The sequence below is a fragment of the Erythrolamprus reginae genome, chromosome 5 (genome assembly GCF_031021105.1).
Source record: "Erythrolamprus reginae isolate rEryReg1 chromosome 5, rEryReg1.hap1, whole genome shotgun sequence".
NCBI lineage: Eukaryota > Metazoa > Chordata > Lepidosauria > Squamata > Dipsadidae > Erythrolamprus > Erythrolamprus reginae.
In genome coordinates, this window is record NC_091954.1 from 62,889,762 (window position 1) to 62,912,258 (window position 22,497).

General features: G+C 38.2%; 1 protein-coding gene across 5 annotated transcripts in view; it reads left to right on the forward strand.

Annotated features, from left to right (window-relative positions):
* Positions 1 to 22,497, forward strand: part of SH3PXD2A (SH3 and PX domains 2A) — a 303,341-nt gene that overhangs the window by 67,308 nt on the left and 213,536 nt on the right. For 4 of the 5 annotated variants that reach the window (XM_070752797.1, XM_070752799.1, XM_070752798.1 and 1 more), the window contains exon 3: positions 5,345 to 5,420. In XM_070752797.1, the coding sequence (XP_070608898.1) occupies positions 5,345 to 5,420 (76 nt within the window). Of the gene's footprint in view, positions 1 to 5,344; positions 5,421 to 15,916; positions 15,996 to 22,497 lie in introns of those variants that run through there. The other variant, XM_070752800.1, reaches the window with a different exon arrangement.

Sequence of the window (22,497 nt, forward strand, 5' to 3'; positions counted from 1 at the left end):
GCAAGCAAATCGTCAATGAATGCAGCTCCCATAGAGAGGTGATACATGTGCACACTGGGCTCTACATAAAACCAGGCAGGCTGCTGCATTTTGCACCAACTGGGTTTACTGTATCCAGATTTCTGGATTTACATGATATACTGAATCATGCACTAAGTGCATAGACTAGATTGGCAAATTGGGCACCGCTAATTTCTAGTCATGTGGTTAGTGTTTCTGACTAACATAGGTTTAGTGAATTTCACATCTGAATGGAATTTCAAGTTGGATATCTGCAATTTTAGGCCAATCCTCTCATCCAGGTGGCACTTGAAACCATTGAGCACCCCAACCTGATGCTATCCATCAATGATTGCTATGTTTCAACTGAGAAAAGTCTTTCTTTAGACCTTACCCACAAGTCCTTGCTCTTAATTCAAGGGTGATAAGTATGTTTGAAAGAATTTGGATTATTTTGGCAAATAGTCAAAGGCTTTTATGAATTAAAAAAGAAATTGGAAAAAAACCCTTGTTTCTCTGACTACAAATTTGTCATTGTAGCCCTTGGCAGATATATTTTTCCAGATGGTGAAATCCTTTGCAGCCATTATGGGATAGAATTTCAGTTCAAATGGCCAAGCTGATGTACTCTTGCGTTCTTAGGATATTGTTTATGTTTTTGTGATATCAGATGAAATTTCATTGCAGAGTAATTAAACAATAATGACATGTCATTCTCCTTCTGACACCTAGGATAACATAAATCACATAAACTTATCAATGTTTCAGAACTCAGAAGAGTTTTCCAAAGATTTCCAGGATGGTTCTGTGAACATGTTTCACATCATAGGTACAGGGTGCTTTTGAAAATTTAGGTGGACAAATTACAGATTACATTAAAGTGTGTAGAATAAAGTCTTGATAATTTTGTTTTGTTTTTAGTTCAGGACAAAGCTAGATATAATGCTTTTCAGAGATAACAATTCAATTAATGGATTGTTAGACTAAGAAGCTCATATTTGTTTGGTGAAGAGAGAACAAGAGCTATTTATCTCTCACGAGTCTGATTCCACATATATTGTTTCTACTGGGAAGAAAACTAGTTATTATCTTAATAGGGTTTTGCTCAACCAGTCTCCTCAAGACATTTAAAAATCTTTTGATGAAAAGAGGTAACATAGAGAAAGCAAGAAGTTCAACCTGAATATCAGGTTTGAGAATTAAATTTATATTGCAAATTTATCCTGCTATTCATAAAGCCAATGTTATGCACCTTTTCAATGTGTAAGATGTACTTTGATGTACTAGGCTACCAAAAGCACAAACCTAAAAATACCTTTCGGTGCTAGCTCAGGTTGAATAGTGAATATCATACTAATAGTTTACACGTCATTACGTTGAAATGCTACATCTTTGGAGAAAGGTGTGGAAAAACCTTTGATATAGTGATAATCTGATTTAGTGTAATGAGCAGACACGATCAATGTGGCACTACAAGCAAGGACAGTCCTTTAGCATTTTAGCTTTCCAAGGGATAGAGCAGAATTTTCTATGTGGAAAGCATCGATTGAACTAGCTTCTACGATTCATCCACAGTCCTTCCCTGCAAGAAATGTTGTGTGACTCCCAACCCATGTTGTCGATAATATTGTTTGTATTTTATTTTTCTGAGGGATCAAAACAGAGTTTTGCGAGAGGGTTAGTTATATAAACCAGTGTTTGGGTTAAAAAAAGAAAGGTGTTCTTATTTTAATTTTTTTTGCTGTACATACATTAGGATTTAACCATTAACATTGGGCCATTTAGTTTCGTGTTGTGTTAATTTACTGTCTCCCTCCACTTATTTCACTACTGTATATCAGTTAATATAATTTTAAAAATTATTTAAATATCAAATATAAATATTTGCTGATATTTGTATGAACTTGCAAGATTGCTGTATGCTTTAAGTGATTATAGATGACTAGCAGTTCTGGCCGATCTTTTGGTGACTCCATATGCTTGACACAATTTGTGCTGCACAAGCTACTTCAATACTGTCAATACACATAAAGAAGTACCATATTTTTGGAGTATAAGAGGTACCAAAGTATAAGTCGCACCTTAGTTTTTTTGGAGGGGAGAAATAGAAGGGAAAATCTACCTATCAAGTATTAATCTGGCTAGCATCCTTAGTTGGTTCAGCTTCAGCACATTATTTTACTGCAAAAAAAAAAAAAATCCTTAGAGGGAGTAGCAATGAAAATAAGCCTGCAAAGACTTAGGTCTGGAAAAAAACCTTCTTTGGACTAGCAATGAAAAAATTCTGCAAGCTGCGAAGAGCCAGTAAGATTGTTAGCACCTCATTAGGGCTGGGGGGAAAAGCTTCAAAAAGCTACATTTGGAATATAAGACACACCCAAAATTTTTTTGTGGGGGGCTGCATCTTATACTCCAAAAAATGCAGCACGGTTTTAGAGTCAGCCTTCCACATTAGTCATATTTATTGTGCTGATGGGAGATTTTTGGATTCTATAGCTTTAGCTTTTTGCTTCTGTTATCTATGCTGTGGATAAACAGTGCTTATTCAAATGCCATATAAGTACTTTGATGTGCTAGAAAAAGCTTGTGTCAGCCCACAAGTGTACTTCTAAGAATCATGTTAGGAATGTGTCTGTGCCAGTTCTTGCCACAGAGTCAAATCATTCTGAACTAAGTAAGATCTCTCTTCCTGGCTGAAAATGGTATAGTTTTGTTCTTTTTTGAACTAAAGTAATATTAGGACTGATTGACCCGAGACAGTCTTTACTGTCTATAGGAAACCAAAGCATAAAAATGCAGAACCATGAAAATTTTCCATCCATTGAAAGAAAAGAAACATTATGTTATATCCCTAAGGTCAAAAGCTCAACAATGATTAATTTCAAGCACAAAGGAAGCTATGACCCTACCGTTTTTAACCTTCCTGGCCTAGGATTTAAAAATAAAGACACCCTCCTCCAATTAAGTGATAGCTTAGCCTCAGAAGATTATCTCTACAGCTTCTGTAATTTTGCAGTCTTGCAGGAAGTTGAGACTTCAGAAGGGACTTATGTTTAAAGACAGCAATAAGCATGGTGGAGCTAAATCTTTTTAAGCACTCAATTGTCTAAGACAAGGCCTAGACTACAGTTCTACTAATGAAAGCTCCAAATTTGTTGTTTCCTGCATTGAGCTCTCCAAGGTACTGACTATTTTTAGTTTGGTCAGAGCCAAACTTTCAGTTATTGGTGTAGGTGTGTAGTGGTGTGTAGGTCAAGAAGGAAGACTAAATGTGTGAAGAATTAAGACCGGTTGCTACTGAAGTTAAGGGAGTTAGTTTTAACTCAAATAGGTCTGTACTTCTTTGGAGCTAAACTAACTTTCCCTAGCCAACTAGATTATGCAAACAAGGATGAGAGTGTAAATATTTTTTATTATTATTACTGGAATGTATTTGAAATCACTTCCATTAGTTAATATATGTGGAAACTTTGCAGTTTTGGTTAAGAGATGCTTTTAAGTCAGTTAATTGGGAATTAGTTGAATTGCTTGGAGAGGCCACTATAAATTAATTCAATTGACATACTAAGCCATGGGCTAGATTCATATAGCGCCTCTAACTAGATCAAAGAAACTATCAGCTGTGTTCATACAATATCCTGGGCTCAGTTACTTTTAACCTTAATTAGGTTTTTTGCTTTGGGCTACCTAGCATTATCATTGTCTGGCATGTTGTCTTTTTTATTTAATTTTTTTATTTTTAAAAAAGATATAAAAACACACATATAGAATAGAGGTCTGGCATGTTGTCTGAACTTAGACCAATGGTTACGTTATGGTTATGCAATCAATAGAACTTTGAGTACACGTGCATAAGATATAAGATACTGATACACAGTAAAGCTTTTCTAATCATGTCTTCACCATTCCTGCTTTGATTTTTTTCCATTGGTGTATGGGCATAGGTGAACCGTTTTGAAAATAAACACTTTAGGTCAAGGTATTGGTCTTTCATAACTCTACACATAGAAACTGTAATGCAGATTAGTTTTGTTGTTGAGTTTCATCCCACCTTTCCACATCTCACTAAAACCTTGTAACCCAAGTACACCATAGCTAAAATGATAGTAAATGTGCTCAGCTCTTCAATACTGTTGCATTCGGAGAATGAAGAAGAATTCAGAATAGCAGTTTTAAAATTGCTTTAGAATCCTCATGTGGACATGGCTTTAGCATCCTAAACCTATTTCAGTTTCTAGATTTGACCACCTGAGATTTCTTATATATCCACAGTTTAAAATGTATTCTTATGTACATAAATGTGATCATACATGTATGCACTAGATCAGCAAATGCAGGGACCCCCAATCTCTGGCCACAACCCTCCTACTGGGCCTTGAATCTTTTGGAACAAGGCTGCAGAAGTGGCATGTGCACATGTATGCATGCACATCTCCAGTCGCACATGCTCCATTTGTATGAGTGGAGCCACTTGCATACATGCAACTGCACATCCCCTGCCCCCTCCCCACCAATCTGCAAAGCCAAAAAGGTCATTTCTAGCAATTTAAGCTTTAGGTTTATTGTGATGCTTCAATAAAAAGCAAGTCCCTGAAAATTTCATTTGAGAGAATTTTCTTTTTCTTTTTGCTTATTTTGGGGTGTTGCTTAACTTATAATACATATATAGATTAAACATTTATCCATCCTGTGACTAAATGTTTGGCCAAATGTTCTATATATTATGAATGTGCTGTATGTCATTTGCTATGGCCACACACTGAGTTAAGCATGCCGAAAAGGTGTGGTCAGCAAGAAAGGGAGTGTCTTTTCAGAAAGGGTGATACAACCTTCAACTTTATAAGAACACATTTTGTTCCAACAAAGTTCAGCAATTTCAGTGAGTCAATATTTCCAGATCCCTAAGAAACCTTTCTGCTTTCATATATGTCTCTCAAGATACATGGAAAGGCACTGTTTTGTGTGGGGGATGAGTCTGCCAACAGCTGTATTTGATGCTTCATTAAAATTCCCTGGGGTTCTGAGGCCATAGTTTTTAGTAGGTAGGTGGTCTGTCTGAAATTGTGGGTGATCCAAGATGGATTATTATTCCATGAAGTAGAAAATGTCCAATATAGGAATTGTTGGAATGCCAGACTTTAATTCTATGCCAGTTCTGATGTAATTCACCTTGATTTTTGGGAACATGGATTCCATCCATAAATTACATTTTTTTAAAAATTAAATTGTTCTTGTTACAACTGATTCTCTAAATGTATTATAATCAAGAAAGAGGCCATGCTGAAGCTGGATTTTGGGAAAGTGTATGGTAAATCATAGTTCATAGTAAATATTTCTTTTTCAGATGCAACTTTTGGATAAATTTCCTGTTGAAGGAGGCCAAAAAGATCCCAAACAGAGAATCATCCCATTTCTTCCAGGTAATACCTTAGTGATTATTTAAGCATTCTGACAGACAGACAGCATTAAAATAACTAGGGGGAAAAATGGAAAATTTTGCTTCAGGCAGAGATTAAATTTAAGCAGGTTGTTTGATGCAATGCAATTACTGCAGAAATTTGAATATAGAACAGAATATAAAACCAGATCTACAATGTCTTTTGTTTCATTGGGAAGGTAAGTTTTAAGCTTGGCTTGGGGCTGATTTACTGTGCAAAAACAAAGCTATCTTTACAACCCATTTACAGGATTTTGTGTAGTTAGTAGTGAGGAGAAACATTTTGAGATGATGGTGATTAGTTCAGTGAAACATCTCTACAACAAAAAGTGCACTGTTCAAGATATTCAAAGTAATATTTCCAAATGGAAAAGTATTTAAATCCATAGTCTATATTGAAAATAGTGTATAATTCTATAAATTTGGAGACAGTCATTCCAATTCCAAAAACATGTCAGATCAGAGAAAAATAATAGGTCATATTATATTTTTATATAATAAAAGTGGTAGATACCAACTTTTGCTTTCTAAATGTTGCAGGTCTCCCAATTTACATCACTGGGAGATTGTAAGGAAAATGATGATGACTGAAATTGCACTTTAAAGACCGGACAGCCTTGTCTAAACAATGCCAAACTAGATAGAGAAAGACCTGGAAAGCATTTGGTCAAATAATGTCAATTCATATTTTCAAGGTTTCTGGAATTATCCATATCTAATTGCCATTGTGGGATAGAATCCATTCAAGAGTTCAACTGATTCCAAGCAGATACCAAAGTTAAATTGAAATGTCTTCCAGTGGCTAAAATGTTAAAACTAAATCAAATCAAATATATTTATGATCAGCATTCAGCAAGGTGAAAATACAGAAATAATGACTAGATTTTGAACAAAGAAGTGCATTGGTTATATAAAACCCAAAATGAAGATTTAAGAAAATGGGAAAATTAAAAATTGGAAAGATGCAATGGAATTAAATTAAAGTTGAAATTAAATAAAGGTATATAAAAGATTAAAAGAGAAAAAAAATAATGTAAGCACTCAATTTCCACTTTTTAAAATCAAAATTACTATAGATAGAATTATAGCAACTGTTGGTATTGGTGGGGTTTAATAAGCAAATGAGAAATTAACCCGCTGTTTCTCATTTCAGACTTGTTTTTATAAGAGGGATTATTAAAGGTATGTCTGCATGTAAATCAGCATAGAAATGACACTGGATAAATACATTTGATGGAGCACAATATCACTTAATGAAAGGCATCTTACTATGCCTCCCATTTAGTACTGCTGAGAATAAAACTCTAAAATGAACCATAGAAAATTGTGCTGGCAAATAAGATTGAATAAGTAGTTTGGAGGTATAAAAGATTTCCACTTTAGCATTAAAGATTTCCACTTTGGCATTCCGCTGAAGCATTAAAACTAAAGGATGTAACTGATACAGCTGTAGTTTCTTTTGCTCCTCCCTTCATCGTTTTATTATTTCTGCATTGCTGGGAATTAACCATATATCTTTTTATTTATTTATTTGATTTTTATGCCGCCCTTCTCCTTAGACACAGGGCGGCTTACAACATGTTAGCAATAGCACTTTTTAACAGAGCCAGCATATTGCCCCCACAATCCGGGTTCTCACTTTACCCATCTCGGAAGGATAGAAGGCTGAGTCAACCTTGAGACTGTGATGAGATTTGAACCGCTGACCTGCAGATCTAGCAGTCAGCTTTAGTGGCCTGCAGTACTGCACTCTACCTGCTGTGCCACCCCGGCTCTTTTAATTAGCCGGCCAGAATCCTTTGGGATTGGGCACCATACAAATTTAATAAGTAAGTAAGTAAGTAAGTAAGTAAGTAAGTAAGTAAGTAAGTAAGTAAGTAAGTAAGTAAGTAAGAAAGAAAGTAAGTAAGTAAGTAAGTAAGTAAGTAAGTAAGTAAGTAAGTAAGTAAGTAAGTAAGTAAGTAAGTAACTTATGCACAAAGGAAGCTGAGAGTTTCAGTGATTCAAGCCAACAGCAACAATAATATTAATCTCCTTTATTTATTGCTTAATTTGCTGACTAAAGAAGTATATGTTAATACAAGTTCCTTCATTAAGAGTGGTTTTATCTGTCTCTACATGATTGTCCCTCGAACTTTATTAGTTCCAACATCTTATCATTAACTACTGGTACACATAACAAGGCCATATTTCTTCTGTTTTATTAAATGTTAGATACAGTATGACAAAGTATGTTGGATGCAGTATGACTTACTTTGATCCACTCTAGTGAATGCATGTGGATTTGAAGTTCATTAAAAGATTAACTTTTATTTCAACTCAAGGGTAAGAGCAAGTTATACCAGAAAGGTTAAGAGAGAATGAAAGAAGCATATAGAAACACAAAGGCTCATGAAAGCTTGTCTTAAATTACTTTGTCTTCAGGAAAAGCAGGAATAACTAGTAGCTTTTGCACAAACATAGCTTCAGTGTAATCCAGTATTTATGCTGCGTAAGAAATAAAGTCCTATGTCATTCCTAAGATATTAATTAATATCATTTTTTTTTTTAAAAAACCGAGTAGCAAGTTTCCTGGGCAAGTGTTGAAAAATACATATTGCTCTTCCAGAATTCCATTCTTGCCACTTTTAGTTTCCCAATAGGTATACATCTAGGTGTCTTCAATATTATTACTGCTGCATTCTAATATATCTTCAGTAGACATTAATGCTTATTTTGACAAAATGCTTACTCTTGTCACCATCATCTTATCTGGCTCCAGCTGAATTACCCATTTCTCCTTATCTGAAGCTGCTTACTTGGCAAGCATGTTTCCTTCTGCCCTTCACAGACTGTTATCTCAGTGTTGAACATCTGCTTTACATGTCAAAGTTTAAATTTTCAGCATCTCTATGGAGAACTACAAAATGTTCCAGTTGGAAATTTGGAGAGTTGCTTCTATTTAGTAGCTAGCTATACACAACAGATTTGATGAAATGTGATTAATTAACTCGTGGCTAGCAAGGTTTGCAAACTGAGTCCAGGTTGTTTATGATTCTTTGTATTTTAGAAAACTAGGCATTTGGGTTAATTCCCCATGCTGAGGTTATGAATATAATCTGTTTTAACAACATTGGAATAGATGGATCACAGGTCTGCTCAGCACAAGTCAACTTCCTCAAAGCAGTTTGGATTTTAGAACAAGCACCAATCCTCAAACTAAATGAATAGTCTAAGAAATATAGTCAAAGGAATACAATTCAAATCCCATTGATAGCACACACGTTCTTTTAAAAAACTGGTTATTTTTTTGTTTGAAGGAGGACTGAGTGTCCACAAAAGTCTATTGACTTTCGCCAATATGCACACACACTATAAATCTACAATATTCTCTGTGTTTCCTTTCTAGTCTGCTGGCTTTTAGATAGCAACTTAGTGTAAGAAAAATCTTTCTGTGCCTTTTTTTATGACAAATAGAATTACTGTATGCATATGCGCACCAGCATTTCTTGCAACAAACACGTGAAAGGGTTAATTGCAAGTCTTGTGATCAAACAAGCATGTCAGGGGATGCCAACATTGCTCATTCTTGGCTTATACATTGGGTGGAAGTTGCTAAACAAACTCTCTGTTTGTTCATCATTACAAATACAGCAGTGTTATTATAAACAAGCCATCTTTTATCTTTTAACTTATGACTGAATGTTTACAAGAGGAACCATCCTGCAATACAGTTATGAATGTATGATAAAAAAAATCCTGGAAGATGGGCTTTCTAGCTTGCCTTAATACTGGAACTAGCAGAAGTCAAATGTAAATGATAAGTTTACTCAAGTTTGTTAAGATAGTATACTAAATCATTTTGACATCATATAAGTTGTATAAATCAATAAAGATTTTTTAATTTTGTTTTTAAAGTTCAGTTTCTAATCTGTAGAAATTTGCTTTATAGAATTCTTGAGAAATTCAGCTTCACCCCCAATGCTGCTACATATACATAACAATTGATTGTCATAGATGCATCCAACATTATATGAGATCAGGTTACCGCAAAGTGAGAGTGGTAAACTGCTTGAAATATTTAAAATACTGTTGGACTAGTAAGAAGGTAGACAGCCAGTCTCCTATACTATAGTTTTAAGTCTTCCATAAACAATTGCAAACTGGTTTTTCAATGCATTTTGCTTTTAGAATAGTGAAAAACAGTTAAGATAGATTACAACGCATAGTGTTATTATTTGTGCAGTCGCTGTTCTTGGTTAAAATGCAGAGCTAAATATTATTTCTGTAATTATCCTGGATCTCCAAAACCCCCCAGTTCTGATGACTTAGGAACAAATACTTCTATATATTCTATTTATAAAGCTTCCTACTGCAGCTCATGGCTCTATGGAATCTTTTCATTGTTTCCTTCTCTTTTCCTTCAGTTTCTTTAATCTCCATTTTCATTTCCGTAATAGTCATTAGCTATTTTTTCTGTCACAAAAGTCCCATGGAAATTTCCCAGAAGACAAAACTGTACTATGACTTGTTTCTTCTTCTTTGTCAGTGATACCGTGTTTCCCCGATAGTAAGACACCCACGATTGTAAGACGTATCGGGGGTTTCAGGGGGGTCGGCTAATATAAGCCGTACCCCAAAAGTAAGACATATGTCTTACTTTTGGGGAAACACAGGGGTATTGCTGGGGGGGAGCCCGATGACGTCGCTTCCAAGCCCCCCGCACTGCGGCGAGGCGAAGGCGAGGAGCGCGCGGGGAGCTGCCGGAAAGGAGGCGGGCGAAGGAGGGCGCAGCTCTGGCCGCTCGCCTCGGAGCCAGTCGGCCTCGCTGGCCGCTTGCAGCCGAGCCTCGGCAGGGGAAGAGGCGGTGACGCCGGTGGCTCGGCTGCAAGCGGCCAGTGAGGCCGACCGGCTCCGAAGCGAGCGGCCGGAGCTGCGCCCTCCTTCGCCCGCCTCCTTTCCAATGTAAGACATACCCCGAAAGTAAGACGTAGTGGGGCTTTTGGGGGTAAAAAGAAAGTAAGACACTGTCTTACTTTCGGGGAAACATGGTATGACTTATAATTATGGTGTCAAATGCTAGAATTGTTCAACACGTAGCCTATAAAAAATGAAGGCCAGAAAATTTCAGGGTGTTATTTCTGAATACTTAGTGTTTCCATGGAATTTTAAAGCCATTTAATTTTAAAGCAATTGCAATTTAAACATGAAGTTTAAAAAGACTAAAATTTGATACTTGTGTTTGGAGAAATTTCTATTAGTGTTGACTGTGGAAACTTTACACTGGACCTTAAGCATCTTGCAGTGTGTGCCTCTCCATTGTTCCTCCATATTCTGGGTCCTTGGTTTCCAAATGAGATGCAAAAGTTTCTAAAGGCTGTGTTGATTTGGTGAGCTATGCCTCTGTGGGTTTTGGTCCACTGATTAAGTCCAGGGTCAACGCAGCTGTCTATCAGGAGATTTTGGAAAACTACATGCTTCCATCTGCATATGAGATTTCTGGGGATGGTGACTTAAATTTCCCCGTAGGACTTGGCAGCTGCCCACACTGCCAAAAGCACCAAAAGCTACTTCAATGACTGTGGGATTACTGTCCTTGATTGGCCAGCAAACTCGCCTGACATGAACCCCATAGAGAATCTATATGGCATTGCCAAAAGAAAGATGAGAGACATGAGACCAAACAATGCAAAAGATGAGAGACATGAGACCAAACAATTGAAGCATCCTGCTCTTCCATAACATCTCAACAGTGCCACAGGCTGATTCCATCCATGCCAGGCCACGTTGAGGCAGTAATTGCTGCAGAAGGGGCCCAAACAAAATCCTGAGTATATATGCATGCTTATATTTTTCAAAGGTCCGATATTGTTCTATGTACAATCCCCTTTTTATTGATCACATGTAATATTCTAATTTTCTGAGATGGTGGATTTGGGGTTTTCATGAGCTGTACCCCATAATCATCACAATTATGACAAATCATTGCTTGAACTATGTTTTCTTGCATGTTATGAGTATCTTTCATATATTAAGTTTCACCTTTTAAGTTACATTACTGAAATACATGAATGTTTGCACGATAGTCTAATTTTCTGAGTTTCATCTGTAAGCTCAGTTCTTCTTTACCGAAGCATAAACTTAGCTTTTGTTATCCACCTTTAACCATTGCAGATTATCTAGAAAAATACCATATAGTCTAAAGTATTGGATTCTGTACAGAGAGATGGCTTTTTCAAGAAAGATGTACAACTTCCTCTTTACAAACAAGTGACATCACACTTTCCCTCAGAGAGGCATGAACTTCCTTCTGAATATACAGTGGTCCCTCGACTTGCGCGTTCTCGATTAGCGCGAAACGCTGCAACGCGGTTTTTCAAAAAATATTATTTAAAAAAATAAAATATTAAAAAATAATTTTTTTTTTATTCTGTTCCCTGAATGGAGACCGCCGGCCGCTCAATCGGGCCGGCAGGGAACAGAATGGAGCCTTCCGCGGCGGGGCTGGTAAGGGGGGGAGCCGAGGGGGGAGCCGAGCCCAGCCCCGTGGCATTCGCTTTCCTCCCGCCGGCAGCCGACTGATCGTGGGCTCCTTCGCAACCTCGGAGAGCTTCCTGGTTTTCGTGAGCTTTCATGCCCCGGAAGCTCTCCGAGGTTGCGAAGGAGCCCACAATCAGTCTCGGCTGCGGGTGGGAGGAAGGCGAATCCCCCGTGGGCTCTGTTACATCTTCCGCTGCCAGCCAGGCCATGCTGGCGGCAGCGGAACAATCGCTGGCTGTCACCTTTTCTTTTTAAAACTGGGCAGGAGCTGACTTGCCTCCCCAGTGCTAAAAAGAAAAGTTGACAGCCAGCGCCATGCCTGGCTCGACTTCCCTGGCTGCTTGGCCGGGGAGGCTCGGCCGAAAGCGGCTGGAGCGGCAGAGCCGAGCACGCCTTCCGCCCGGGAAGTCCTGCCCCTTCATCCCCACCCCTCGCCCCTGTGGTCGGCGGGGATAAAAGGGCAGGACTCCCTGGGTGGAAGGCGTGCTCGGCTCTGCCGCTCCAGCTGCTTTTGGCCGAGCCTCCCCGGCCAAGCAGCCAGGGAAGTCGAGCCAGGCGTGGCGGCGGCAGCGCTGCTTCTCCGGTCGCCCGGTCCTCTCCTGCCTCCTGCGCCGATGTTCCCCGCTGTGACGGAAGGCAGTCGCTTGGCTAGGGAGGCTCGGCCGAAAGGGGCTGGAGCGGCAGAGCCGAGCACGCCTTCCACCCAGGGAGTCCTGCCCTTTCATCCCCGCCGACCACAGGGGCGAGGGGTGGGGATGAAGGGGCAGGACTTCCCGGGCGGAAGGCGTGCTCGGCTCTGCCGCTCCAGCCCCTTTCGGCCGAGCCTCCCTAGCCAAGCGACTGCCTTCTGTCGCAGCGGGGAACATCGGCGCAGGAGGCAGGAGAGGACCGGGCGACCGGAGAAGCAGCGCTGCCGCCGCCACGCCTGGCTCGACTTCCCTGGCTGCTTGGCCGGGGAGGCTCGGCCGAAAGAGGCTGGAGCGGCAGAGCCGAGCATGCCTTCCGCCCGGGAAGTCCTGCCCCTTCATCCCCACCCCTCGCCCCTGTGGCCGGCTCATCCAGGGGGGCGTGTGTGGACTGGCAAGCGGCAAGCGGGAAGACCAAGGGAAGGTTCCTTCAGCCGCCCAACACCTGATCCGCTCCGCAGCGCGGCAGCAGCGAGGAGCCGAAGATGGGGTTTCCCCTTTGCCTTTACCCCATCTTCGGCTCCGCGCTGCGGAGCAGATCAGCTGTTGGGCGGCTGAAGGAATCTTCCCTTGGTCTTCCCCGCCGCCCACACGCAAACTCCACCATCTGCGCATGTGCGGCCATGAAAAAAATGGCGCACATGCGCAGATGGTGGTTTTACTTCCGCATCCAATATAACGCGGAAATCGGTTAGCGCGGGAGGTCTTGGAACGTAACCCCCGCGCTAACCGAGAGATCACTGTAGTCACATAAATATTCAGGCAGTTATCTGAAGGAGCCAGGATAACCATGCATATATTCTGCAGATGTGGAGCTCATGATATGGAGCATTCTTCGGCCTTCCTAAGTTTCCTAAGCTCAAAAGAATCCCTGGTCTTAATGTAAGATTTTACCCTCTTTTATCTCATATGTCTCTAACTAATGTATGGTCAGTGTATATCGGGACTGTCAACTTGTGGCCTGCAAGCTGGATGTGTCATGTGCTGACAACGTCCATGCCCAGTTCCACAAAAGAGAAAAAAGTCATATGTCATGTGACAACACTGTGATGATGCGAGTTTGACACCCCTGGTGTAAATAATTGTACTGTGCAGGTCTCTAATTTTTACCTGTTAGTGACAAGGCAGTAGGAGCAATGAGTTCTTCCACTTATTTGTTGGACCTATGCCCCTCCTGGCTGGTTTCTGCCAGCAAAGAGATGACACAAGGCTGGCTACAGGCTATAATTAACTCATCCTTGAAATAGGGGTCTTTCCCGCAACCACTAAAGTAAGTGATTGTAAGACTCCTCCTCAAGAAGTCTTCCCTGTATCCAGCAAATTTAAAGAACTTTTGGACAGTCTCCAACTTACCCTTTGTGGGAAGGGTGTGGAGAAAGTGGTGTCACTTTAGCTCCTGCGGTCACTTGATGAAACTGATTACCTACAGCCATTTCAATCTGGCTTCTGGTTATAGCACAGAAACTGCTTTGGTCATGCTGCTGAAGATCTTTGGCAAGCCTGAGATGGGGACTACCTCTCTATCCTGGTGCTACTTGACCTCTCAGCGGCCTTTGACACTTGTGATCATGATATACTTCTTGGACAACTGAGGGGTGCTATGGTGGTTCTCACATCTCTCTGGCCGGTGTTAGTCAGTGTTGGCAGGAAGTCAGAGATTTACCCCTAGACCCCTTGTTTGTGGAGTCCCTCAGGAATTGTGGGCTCCGACAGGGTCCATCCCCTCCTATTTAACATCTACATGAAACCACTGGGTGAGATCATCCAATGACATGGAGTGAGGTACCAATAATACCCTGACGATACCCAATTGTATATCTCCATCCTTTTCAGTTCAGTGAAGCAGTGGACGTGATGGGCTGGTGCCTGGAGGCTTTGAATGGGACGAAACAGGCTCAAATTCAGCCCTGACAAGACCGAGTGGCTGTGAGTTTTGTCCCCGAAAGTTTATACCGAGTATCCATCTTTGGTTCGGGGAAGGGGAGAAATTATCCCCTTCGGAATGGGTTCACAATGTGGGTGTCCTCCTGGACTCACAGCTTAAATTAGAACAACATCTAACAGTTGTAGCCAGAGTGACTTATATACAGGTTTGCCTGGTACATCAACTGTGACCCTATTTGAATCATGAGGCTCTCCTCTCAGTCACTCATGCCCTTGTCACCTCACGGTTACAATATTGCAATATGCTGTACATGGGACTACTCTTGGGAGTGCTCAGAATACACAGCCACATGAGTTGTCATGGGAGCACCTAGGTACACCCACATTACCAATTTATGCAAACTGCACTGGCTTCTAGTTAGTCTCTAGTTAGGATGCATTTCAAGGTGTTGATTATTACATTTAAAGCCCTATATATCTTCAGGACCGCCACCTACTACATAGCTCCCAATGACTGGTAAGACAGGGTTGGACTTCTTCAGGTTCTGTCGACTAAGCAATGTTGACTGGTGGGCTTGCTGTCCTGGCCTTCTTGGATCTGGACTACTCCTACCCTATTGGCCTTCTGCAAAGAAGTGAAGACCTGGCTGTTATGGCAGGCCTTGGGCCGTATTGTATCCTTATAAGATCCAGTCAGAAATGAATGAATTATATGCTTCTTAATTGTTTTTAATAGATGTTGTTGAAATTTATAATGTTTTCATTTTTCTTGTGAGCTGCCCAGAGTCCTCCAAGAGTTGGGCGGTATACAAGTTTAAATAATAATTAATAATTATTGATGATGATGATGATGATGATGATAATGATAATGTAAACAAAGAGAAGTCAGTGAACTATATCACTGTGAACTGACTGATAATATTTCTAGAATTTGGAAGAATAGTGGAAAGATATTTGAAAAGTGAGGCTTTGAGAGAGAGGAGGAAACTCCCTATAAAGATTGTTTCCTAAATTGCATTGTGAGTGTAGTAAGAGTAAGCAGAGAGGAAACTGATCAGGAGTAAACAGGACAGAGCTATGATGAACCCAATAACCTGTAGTCCACATTTCCTTGCACTATACCATCAGATTTTCCAAATGAAATGAAATGCCTTACACTGGCAGTGGTTAATTCATAAGTTTGGATGATCTCCAGATTCCATGGAAACATTAATTACTCAGAAACATTTCCCCCCCATACCTATATATGTTTGCCTCAGTTTTGTCTATGCTCCACCCAAATTCCTGCAACTGGTAACAGCAATAGGCGAGGGCTGCTATGACGCTGGGAACTGCCCTAGTTTAAACAAGTCTGCCAGAACCTGAATAACTGCAAAGAATCATTTTTCCTTCTTCAAGACGTGCCTGGATTTTGCTCCGTCTCTCATTCACAGGAAAAGCAAACTTCTAGCCAATGAACTGCATCTCAGGTGGATATGCATTATATATACTTTTTTTTAAAAAAAATGGGGAGAATAAAGCAACTCAGGCAAGACTTTAGTTACGCAAGGAGCTTTTCAAACATCTGCATGGCAACATCTAGGTGGTGTAAATAGTTACTTGAATGCTCCCTTTTCTCCTGAGATTGGATTGTGGTGTTTTTCAGGTTTCATATCAGCTCATCCCTTGCTGATAGAACCAAATGGGGAGTTATTAAAATACTTTTGAAAAATACTGCAGCATAGCCAGAGTTTTTCTTTTCCTCCCCTGTGTAATTAATATTTTAAGGAGACCCAAGTTTTCAGTTGTTTCAAACTTTATAAAATATTCAACATTTCTAAAACAGTTTCAGGTTAACCTCTAAAGTACTAAATATAATCTCTGCCTTTCCCGAGATAGTAGAAAACCATTTATTGTGCATTTGTAGATACAAATTTTGTCTCATTGAGTTGGTAGAGTACTGCTCTGTCCATGACTTGCACTTTCCATTCTTCCCCCTCGGGTACAGTCGCCATATACATTACAATAGTCTGTAAAAGAAGGGTTGGAAATTATATAGGGGATCAACCAGTTTCTTTGCTTCTAGCCTTCTTTCTGCATTAACTCAATAATCTTTCAGAATACAAGCCCATACAAGTTTATACACAAGTCAGCTATCCTGAGTTCAAGGTGTTACTGTAGTCTTACTTACAAACTGATAGGCTATGAGAGGAATATAGATATTTCTGCTCTTAATATTATATTGGCAAATTTATAATCTGACAGTGGCTAAGATAGTGTCAAGCTTTGCTTTTAAGTTTGTTATTAAGATAAAAATCATATACTAACTTTAGAGTTTGTGTTGTCTTGGCTCAGATATTAATACATAGTTCTATATGTATTTTATATTTCGTGGATTCTTTATTGAAATATTGTCTTATTAACTGAGTGGGAATGCCCATAATGCCTATAATGCTCAAGAGGATTTCAAAATGGAATACAAGAAGAAATATGTTAAGCATATAAATCTTTTAAAGTTAGTATCCACCTCTGCCGCCAGGCATGGGGGAACTGAGCTATCTTCCCCAGGCCTATATAGTTTATGGTATGTTGTGTGTATGTTTTTTAAATTATGGGTTTTTAGTTTTTTAAATATTAGATTTGTATTGTACATTGTTTTCTATTACTGCTGTGAGCCGCCCCGAGTCTACGGAGAGGGGCGGCATACAAATTTAATTAATTAATAATAATAATAATAATAATAATAATAATAATAATAATTTAAATATATAAAATGAAAAAAGGGAAAGTATGTTGTCTTCAAATTGTTATCCAACATTTATATAAGAATGCTCTTGGTTGAAATAACAAGAGTCTTGAATTGGATCCAATTCAGTCTGAAGGTACTTGGACATATCTGCTGAGTGGTCTTGACTGAATAGGTCTGGACTGATTTGGAACGTTGAATATTCACATAGATTTAACCTTGTTGTTCTCTCGGGTAAATATGACCTGAAATGAAATTTGAGACCTGTAGATTATTTCTCAAACTTGTGGTTAATTGACTTTTCCTCATTTGAGAGGTTCTTACTATGAGTTTGGGGTTTTTTTCTTTTTGTTTTCTTTTTGCTACACGCTGATTGTTACATTTCGTTACACCTGAAACAATACAAGTGTATAGTAAATGCGAACACAACAGCAAGGTTAATGGATACATTTTGACCAAATGTTTAAATACACTGCCATTGGTATGTTACAAAAACCTGTAGAAATAGTGTCATAGAAAATACCCCCTTTTAATAATGGACTAGTAGCAATGTGAAAGTTGTGCTTCAATCAACAAAAGGTGTCTTAGTGATCACATGCCATATGTTTTAAGTAATCATATAAAGGAAGAAGCTACTTGCCAAGAAATTCCAATTTAATCAGGGCTATATGCCAATTATATGGTAATTATATGCTAATATGAAGTATGATGGAATATTATGTGCATGTCCAGGAGCCATAAATATTTTGATAGCTACATTTTTGGTCCAGACCAAAACCAAAAGTAGTTCTACATACTGTAAGATACATGGATATGTCACATTTCTTTCAGATGTTTTGTACAACATTCTCTTATTGCTAACAGGGTCCTTTTGTGCCAAAATTGTGACATTTGGAATTGGGGCAAGTATTTGGTCTTCTTCAAGGACAAGCGGATTTTGTAAAGCACTAGAGGTAGTAATCAAAATTGATTGGGAGGAACAGCATCTTCTGCGACTTATTTTTAGGCGTTTCATGAAAGCCTTTCCTGGAAGCTGCTAGCACAAAATACATATCATTTCATAGACCTGTTCAGAGAATTCAGTTTGTCTCCTAAATAAAATATTTGGGAAGGTTATTTAAATACTGATTTATGTGTTGATGTCAATAGATAGATTTTATCCACAATAATCTTTCCCAGCTGGTCCTTGGGATGTTCCAACAGCATCCTCATCACCACCATCCTTCTGTTGCTCTTTGTCTTCATCACTTTCTATTCTTTCCCAGCATTCCCCAGAACTCTTTGCATAATGTATCTAAAGTAGAATAATGTGATGCCTTAGTTTATGAGGAAAGTATTTTATATAAATGGCTGAGGTGTGTATGTGTATATACGTGTAGGTGTGTGTGTGTGTTTTTATTTTTGCAAAATTTTAAATATTTGCTTCTCCATTTTAGCTGCTGTAATAAAGCTGTCTTTTGTTCAAGTTTTTTTTAAAAAACTTACAGAAAATGTAAAATATATTCCATATAATACAACAGGAACAGATTTTCTGTCAACTCTAAGAATATAGAGAATGCATACTTTATTAGAAGAAAATGGCTACGCTTTTGCGATGTCAAAATGTCTGAATGTAAAATAAAATAAAGTAGCTGGATAGAACCTTTTCTGTCCAAATAAGTATATTTTTTAGAACTTTTGTACAGATAGAAGATTAGGTCATTGTTTAAATGTGACAGGAAAATAATGTTTGTGATGCTACTGAAGTCTTGAGGTTTGTAGTTCAGTAAAGAAATAGTTTAGATCGGGTGGGGAACTATGGCACCTTTGTGACTTGGGGGACTTCAAATCCCATAATTCTTGAGCCAGCCATGCTCAGGAGTTGTCCACAAGTCATAAATGGCCCATAGTGCTCCACCTCTGGTTTAGGCAATTAGCTTCTTCCAACCTGAATAACAGAAGAGACATTTTAAGAGCTAAGACTCTCTAGGTACTGTATTACTATTGCAAATTCTTGTTACAGGCAGTGTAGTCTAATTAAGATAAGATGGATTCTTCAAAAGACCTAAATTTAAACACTGAGATTGTGTGAAGATTTGTTTTGCTGCCAACAGCATTGCTCTTTCTTTCAGCACATAGAAAAATGGGGGAAGGCGTCATATGACAAGTCAGGCACAGTTAAACTCCCTAGGAACTTTTGTAACTCTTATTATGTTAATGTTGTTCATTTAGAATAGGAAGCCATAAACTGATTCATCTACAACTCTTTCTATTATATTTTTCTATTTCTTTTCTAATGACCTATTGACTTAGATTTTTTTTTAACACATTAAGTTTTTTTAAAAGTATGAACTATAATTGGAGAGAATTGTTAAATTCTGGAAAAGGTGCAAAAATACAGTCTATCATGTAAATGATGGTTAAACCATTGCATTAAATGATATAATGGAACAGATGAAACGCATGCTACTGAATTTCTCAATTGATTCATGATATAATGAAATTATTATAACAAGAAGAATTGTAATTTGATTAATATTTTATAAAGATAATTTGCTGATAAAAGCCTGCAGGCTATTCTTATTATCTTAGTTCTATCTAGAATTGTTTTCTATATTGAAGAATCTTTAGAAACATCACTTATTACCAAAGGAAGTCAGTGAATGAGTGATCTGGGACAAATTTAAGGCTTTGGGTTTGCCTTTGAATAGTTAAATGATTTAGAGTCTTTTTTTATTATTAATACCTTAGAATTAATCCTTCTCTTCCTTCACTGTACAATTGTATCTGCACTTGATGTACCATATTTATTGGAATATAAGACTCACCTTAGTTTTTGGGTTGGAAAACAGGGGAAAGAATCTGCTTATCAGGTGTTCATCTGGCTAGCATCCTTTGTCTAGTCAAGTTCAACACATTATTTTATCCCCGGGTTAAGGGCTTAGAAAAATTATTCTGAGAGAGTAACAAGTAACAAGCAACAAGCTTGCAAGCCAGTAACAGCTGGGAATATCATTAGCACCTGGAAAGAAACAGTCTGAGCCGATAGAGCAATGGAAAAAACCCTGCAAAGACTTAGGGCTTGGAAAACATTCTTCTTTGCAGAGAGTAACAATGAAAGAGCTTGCAAGCCGGTAAGAGTTGGAACATTAATAGCACTTGGTTAGGGCTAGAAACATCTGGAGCAAGTAAAGCAAAAGGAAAAAACCCTACAAAGACAGGGTTTGGAAAACATTCTTCTTTGCAGAGAGTAGCAGTGAAAGAGCTTGCAAGCTGGTAAGAGCTGAGAACATCATTAGCACCTAGTTAGGACTGGAAAGAAACTTACTCAGAGCAATTAGAGCAATGAAAAAAACCTGGAAAGACTTAGGGCTTGGAAAATATTCTTCACAGAGAGTAACAATGAAAGAGCTTGCAAGGTAAGCGCTGGGAAGATAGTTAGTTAGCAGCTAGTTAGGGCTTTTAAAAAAGCTACATTCAGAGTATAAGGCACACCCAAATTATGAGCCTCTTTTAGGGAGGAAAAAGGTGCATCTTATACACCGAAAAATATGGTGTATCTTTTAGTGATTTGTGGCTTTATTCTTAAAAAATGTCATATGAATAGATATAAAACTTTAAATGATCACAGGTAGCGATCAGATTAAAAAGAAAAAAATAACTATTTTTTATTTATCATCTGATCACTAATTCTACTTTTTGTTAGGTTATTTTTAGCAAATAGTACCACAAATAAGTTGATCATCAAAGAAAATAAAGCTACATTTGTGGAGGTCTCTATAGGTTTGTAGAGATAAAATTAAATAATGTGGTCATCCTCCAACTTTCCAGAAACCTTTTCAAAGAGGGCTATTATAAAACTGAAGAAGGAATGCATGTAGAGTGGGCAAGGAAGCAACTTAGCTGTGGAGTCATTAACTAAAAACAATATTTCCACAATGTTAACCATAATTCTAGTTCTCTTTCTCCCACAATCAACAATTCTTTGAATCCATCTTCCAGTTTGGAGCCTTATATGGTTTCTTTAAATGTACTAGGTTAATAGAAATGTTCATGTTTATAAACTATCAGGGGAGGATTATGGGATCATGGAAGAGTGAAACTTTCAAGATGTAATCGCTTTAAATATAGCTACAAAATAATAATCATTAAATTGTAAAGGAGTTTTATTTACTTTAGGTAGCTTCTCTCAGTGAATAGGTCCTTTTGTTAAAAATATTATTCCAAAAAAGTCAAATATTTACCAGTAATTATGATTGAATTATTCCTTGTAAATTGTGGTTCAGGATATAAATATATATTTGTAAATTTATCTATATTACACCATCAGTTGTTTAATTTTTTAATGATAACAAAACCACACTAAGAATTCTTATTCCCTGTAGACATAACCTTTGAAAAAGTAACTCGCAATTGAAATAGCACATATAGTTATAATTTAATGAAAGAATATATTAGACCAAGATTCAAACACCAAGATATTTGAACGTTGAAATTTTATAGGAAGACGTTTAAGGGTTTGTTCTTCGGAGAGGGGCGGCATACAAATCTAAGTAATAAAATAAATAAATAAATAAATAAATAAATAAATAGAGCCCTGCTAACTGCTCTAGTATTTTTCTTAAATATCAAACCCATTTTAAAGGTTTTAAAAAAACCTCTTGGTATGCTAATCCCCCCCCCCCCCCAATTTGATAGAAATACCATCAAGATAAGTAGGAGACAAATGTTTTTACTAAGGATACACTACAATCTGGTGGCAGCTAATTAAGAGATTTCCTTTCTCTAACAACAACATTTGAGGATTTACTCAAGCAATACACATTTTAACAGCATGCAGCAATATATTGGTACTTCTCTCTGGTTGCTTGCAGGGTGACAGTCTGATTGGTTCAGTGGAGATAGACAGATATTAGGGTTGCAGAAATTAGTGATTTTTTAAAAAACTAGGATTCAGAAATTTTACAACTTGGTCAGATCTAAAGTGTGTCCTCTTATTTCAATGTGTACTTTCAAATCACGACCTAGATTTAACTCTAATATGTAGAATTGAATAATATATTGGAGTGAGAAGAAATAGAAGATCAACTGCTGTTAAAGCTATTTCAACTGCTTAATACACACCAACAGTGGAAATTACCATAGTTGGTTTCTATTGTTAAAAAAAAGGTGCAGATTACAGTTTCTGAAGTACTTTTTGCTCATGTCTGTTATGGAGGACTTCTGATCTCAACAGCGGATTTAACAACATAGATAATGTTTATAAA